At 58.2% G+C, this 5,204-nt stretch overlaps 1 protein-coding gene across 4 annotated transcripts in view; it reads right to left on the bottom strand.

Annotated features, from left to right (window-relative positions):
* SAMD11 (sterile alpha motif domain containing 11) overlaps nucleotides 1-5,204 on the bottom strand; it is a 75,547-nt gene that overhangs the window by 1,382 nt on the left and 68,961 nt on the right. For all 4 annotated transcript variants that reach the window (XM_039727669.1, XM_039727671.1, XM_039727670.1 and 1 more), the window contains 2 exons: nucleotides 3,020-3,144; nucleotides 2,075-2,185 (listed from right to left, as the gene is read on the bottom strand). In XM_039727669.1, the coding sequence (XP_039583603.1) occupies nucleotides 2,075-2,185; nucleotides 3,020-3,144 (236 nt within the window). The remainder of the gene's footprint in view (nucleotides 1-2,074; nucleotides 2,186-3,019; nucleotides 3,145-5,204) is intronic.

Genomic DNA, 5,204 nt, shown 5'->3' with positions numbered 1-5,204 from the left:
CTGCGGGCAACGGGACCGTCAGAGCGGGCTGGGGGAACGGGACAGTCAGAGCGGGCTGGGGGAACGGGATAGATCAGATTGGGATGGGGGAAATGGGACAGTCAGAGCGGGATGGGGGAACGGGACAGTCAGATCGGGATGGGGGAACGGGGATGGATCAGATCGGGATGGGGGAACGGGAGACATCAGATCGGGGTGTGGGGAATGGGATACATCAGCTTGGGGTGGGGGAACGGGGATGGATCAGAGCGGGCTGGGGGAAATGGGGATGGATCAGATCGGGATGGGGGAACGGGGATGGATCAGATCGGGGTGGGGGAACGGGAGACATCAGGTCAGGGTGGGGAAAATGGGGGATAAATCAGATCAGGGTGGGGGAACGGGGTACATCAGATCAGGGTGGGGGGAAACTGGATAAATCAGATTGGGGTGGGGGAACAGGACATGTCAGATCGGGGTGGGGGGAACGGGAGACATCAGGTCAGGGGTGGGGGAAATGGGATAGATCAGATCGGGATGGGGGAAATGGGGATAATCAGCTTGGGGTGGGGGGAAACGGGATACATCAGCTTGGGGTGGGGGAAATGGGGATAAATCAGCTCGGGGTGGGGGGAAATGGGGAGAAAATCAGCTCGGGGTGGGGGGAAATGGGGAGAAAATCAGCTCGGGGTGGGGGAATGGGGAATGGGAGCACCCAGGGTTGGGGCAGAATGACAAGGTTGGGATTAACACCAAAGAAGATTTGCTGCCAGCCCTGATGTGTCACAGCCAGCCTGGACACAGCTTGAGCAGTGTCCCTTCCTTCCACCCCACACTGAAACATCGCTGCAATGAAGCAATCCCAGTCCCAGTGGAGCTGAAAAGCAGAGCAGGGAAGGTTTCCTCCACTCTCCTGAAGGATTTTGTCCTGCTCCTGTTCCTGGGCACTGCTGGATCCCCCCTGTGCCAGCCCAGCTCAGGGGCCTGGCTCATTCCTGCCTCTCACCCCTGGACACTTCAGCAGGACCCGGTTCTCCCTCTGCCCCATCCTCTTTGGAAGAGCAGGAATTGCTCTGCAGAAGGCCAAAGAAGGGAGGGAAAATAAAACTGCTGAACCTCTCCCTCGTGCAGCAGCTCCTGCCTCCCAGCACGAGCCAGAGGCCTCCCAGCACCTCCACAGCTGCTTCCCATTTGAGCCTAAACAAAACCAGGGGCTGCTGCTGCACCCAGACAAGTGGGACATTATTCAGGGAGCAGCATCAGGGCTCTGCTCCCCCAGCCACCCCCCAGCCCTGCCTGCTTCCACAGCTTTAAACGTTATTGATGAAACAGAAGGAATTTTTCAAGTTCGTATCTCGCACTCCCCCCACCCCAAGCCCCACCTCTGAGCTGTTCAGGGCTCTTGTTTTTTAAGGAACATAAGAGTTTTATTTCCTCCTGAATTGATCCACGGGGAACAATTGCCCACAGACCCTTTTTATGAGCCCCCTCATAAACAGGGAGGGCTGCAGGGAAAGCAGTAAAGTCCCTCATTGTTCCACCACAGCCCGAGCAGCGTGGGCTTGGGGACAGAGCTGGCACTGCCCTGGCAGGGCCGTGACAGCCCCAGCCCCTCCAGGACACAATTCCCAGGGGACACGGCCCAGCCCGGCCTCCACACGTGGCAGGAGGGATTTTCCCAGCACTCACTCAGTGGGAAAGGATCCAGCAGAGATGTTCTGGGCTCGAGTCCCACTGAGGGAGGAGGATGGAACTGCTGGAGCCAGCCCGTTTATGAGCTTCCCACTGCATCCCTGGGATTCCCTCCCACCTCTCATCCTGGACTATTTATTTCTGCTCCTGGGCATGGAATTCTGTCAGTGGTTTCTCCCTGAAACAGCTGTGACAGCTTTCAGGTGAGGAGTTTTCCCTCAAACAGCTGTGACAGCTTTCAGGTGAGGCTATGGAACATTTCCAAGGACAAATAAAGCGTTCTTCCAACGGAATTGCAACTGAATTACTGCTCAATAAATGATATTCCACAAAGCACGTTTCTGGCCCAGCCAGGGACAGCTGGAGGTGGTGTCACCCGTTCTGAGAGAGGAGCTTTTCCTACCTGTGACCTGATCTTCAGGGCGGGTCCCAGCTTGAGCCCCATGTTGTTCAGTAAGTGCTCTTCTGTCAGGAGGGGCAGGGTCTCCCCGTCGATGGCCTGCTCTCGGAATACCTGAGGGGACACAGGGCCAGCTCAGGGACACACCTGAGCCACCCGTGCTGCCCTGGCAGCGTGCACAGGGTGCACTGCAGACCCCTCAGCCTGGGTTTAGCCACCCCAGGGGTGTTTCCAGCCTGGACCCATCCCTCTGGAGCCAAGGGGATTTTTATTGCAGGGAGCTGCTGCTCCTGGAGCCAGCACACTGCACCCGTTCCCTTCCCTCCTCTGCAGGAGCCAAAACCCTCCCTAAAACACTCCAAAAAATCCTCAGCTTGGGAAAAGCATCCCCTGGGCTGTCCCCCAGCTCCAGGGCACAGACAAAGCTGAACCCTGGCCAGGCTGGGGCAGCTCTGACTTGTGCTGGAGTTCCCTGCTTTGCCTGGTTCTGGAATCCCATGGAATTTTACAGGGTGTTCCTGGTTCTGGAACCACAGCATTCCAGGGAATTCTGCAGGGTTCTCCTGGTTCTGGAATCACAGCATTCCAGGGAACTCTGCAGGGCTTTCCCTGTTTTGATGAGGAACATTCCAGGGAATTTTATAGGGCTTTCCTGGTCCTGGAATCACAGCCTTCCAGTGAATTCTGAGGGCTATCCCAGTTCTGGAATCACAGCATTCCAGGGAATCTTCCAGGACTCTCCTGGCTCTGGATGTGGAGCAGTCCAGGGAAGCTCACAGGCCCCATCCCACACCCTGGCTGGCAGCAAGTCCAGCAATCCAAGAGGAAAGAAGGCAGGAAAGCCCTGCAGGGCTCCGAGATGCAGCTCCCAGGAGGGACAAGCCCGGCTGGGAGGGAGCAGGACCCCCAGGGAAGGAGGATGCTCCTGCCAGGACCTGCTGGATTCACCTGAGTGTACTCAGTGCAGCCAGACAAGTTGGACACGAAGCTGCAGACGTCCTCCACTGTCCATTTGCTGATGTCCTCCAGTGCTGGGCTCTCCTCCCCGTCCAAAAACAGACCTCCCATGGTGCCTGGATTGTGTGGAGGGGAGGAGAGAGGAACATAAATCATTAAAATCCCACACGGACAACAGGCAGCCTGCAATCTGAATATTTTTCTCTAGCCACACATTCATCTTTAATGACCTGTCAATTAAAGAGCTGGGCAGGGTCAATTCATAGGCCTCTTCCTCCTGGAGGTCCCCGGCTGGGGGAGGGAAGGAAAAATCCCAGCTAATGCATTTCATGTGTGCAAAGCTCCTGAGCTGCAGGGGAAGCAGGGGGAGGGCAGGGGGGCAGCAGATTCTGCAGATTTTGTGCACACAGAGCACAGAGCTCTGCCTGCCCCGCGGGCTCCCCGGCCAGCCCTGCTCCTGGAACGTGCCAGGAATGACAACACGGATCCCTGGGCAGCTCCTGCTCCTTCCCGGGGCTCCTGCTCCACCCTGAGCCTGCCCTGGCAGGACAGAGCTGCTGGCAGCTCCCCCAAGTGCCAGAGTGGCAGCCCTGTCACTGTCACACAGGGTGACACGCTCCCCCCGGCCCTGCAGCCTGACAGAACTCAGAGAAACCCCAAAGGGAGCCAGGGAGAGAACGGGGATGGAAACGGGGACAGGAACAGAACTCAGAGCTGCTGTGGGGGAAAGGGGGGACACAGAACAAAGCAAATCCCACAAAACCCCTTCGGGGTGGGGGAAAGAAACATTAACCCCTGGAAGGGAAAGGTGAGGACAGAATAAACCAAATCCCACAAAACCTCTTTGGGGGGAGGAAAGCCAACACTAACCCCTGAAGTGGCTGCTGTAAGGGAAAAGGGAGGACACAGAACAAAGCAAATCCCCCAAAACATCTCTTTAGGGTGGGGGAAAGAAACATTAACCCCTGAAGTGGCTGCTGTGGGGGGTCTGGAGCAGCAGAGCACAAGGACATTTACGGGGATGAGAACACCCAGGATTCTCAGGCAGGGAAAGAGTTTATGAGGAGTACGAGCTGCTCTGCTCAGGGCATGGAGAATGGAATTGCCAGGAGAAAAAATATTTCTCCCAGGAGCCTGTCAGGACAAAATTATCTGTCCTGTGGGCTTGGGGCTTCTCCCTGGTGGATGAGATGGATATAACCCTTGCTCCTGCCACAGCAGCTGGGCCAGCACAGGGACTGGCAGGGAAAAATGGATAAAACAAAACCAGGGAGGGGAGCACAGGCTGGGAGACCAGGGAGCAGCAATTCCCTGGGGAATAGGCAGGGAAAGGAGCAGAGCCCCTCACGCTCCTTACAGAGCCTCCAGCACAGCCAGGGGAGCAGGACAAGCTCAGGATCTGCAGGGAATTTGTTGTGCCAAGGAGATGCTTTAGGGCAGCAGAGCCTGCACAGGGAGCAGGCAGAGCTCTGCAGTCATTCCCCAAATTTCCCTTCCCACTTTCCTGCTCCCCTGGCTGTCCCCACAGCTGCTCCCTCAGGGTGGGCAGGGGACAGCTCTGGCTGCTCAGCCACAGCCTTTATCCTGCACAGCCCCAGGGTGAGCCACGCCACAGCCCCAGAGCCCCCAGAGCCCTCCAGGGCTCCCCACGACCCCGAGGGGCTCTCAGGACACCCTGAAGAGGGTTTGGACCAGAGGAGCTCCAGTGCTCCCTCCTGGGGTTCTGTGGTGGCTGCTGCCACCCTGCAGCAGGGACAGGGCTGCTCCCTCTCCTCACAGGTTTGGGACCCTCCTTGCTGCACTCTGTTCCAGCCCAGACCCCTCAGCAGACCTGTCCCAGTCCCACCCTGGGTCCCCTGAGCCAGGGTCAGTGTCCAGCTGTCCCCCCTGCCCTGCCATCCCTCAGCAATGACCCTGGGAGGGGTTTCTGGAGCTGCCCAGGGTCCCTTGCCCAGCTCTGAGCTCCGTGGGTCTCCTGCCCTCCCTGCTGTGCCCCTGGAAGGACAGTGCTCAGCCCATGTCCCCTCCTGCCCCTGGAAGGACAGTGCTCAGCCCGTGTCCCCTCCTGCCCCTGGAAGGACAGTGCTCAGCCCGTGTCCCCTCCTGCCCCTGGAAGGACAGTGCTCAGCCCGTGTCCCCTCCTGCCCCTGGAAGGACAGTGCTCAGCCCGTGTCCC

The sequence above is a fragment of the Passer montanus genome, unplaced genomic scaffold, assembly GCF_014805655.1.
Source record: "Passer montanus isolate IOZ18808 unplaced genomic scaffold, ASM1480565v1 scaffold62, whole genome shotgun sequence".
Classification (NCBI taxonomy): Eukaryota; Metazoa; Chordata; class Aves; order Passeriformes; family Passeridae; genus Passer; species Passer montanus.
This window is presented reverse-complemented; position numbering and strand designations above follow the sequence as displayed.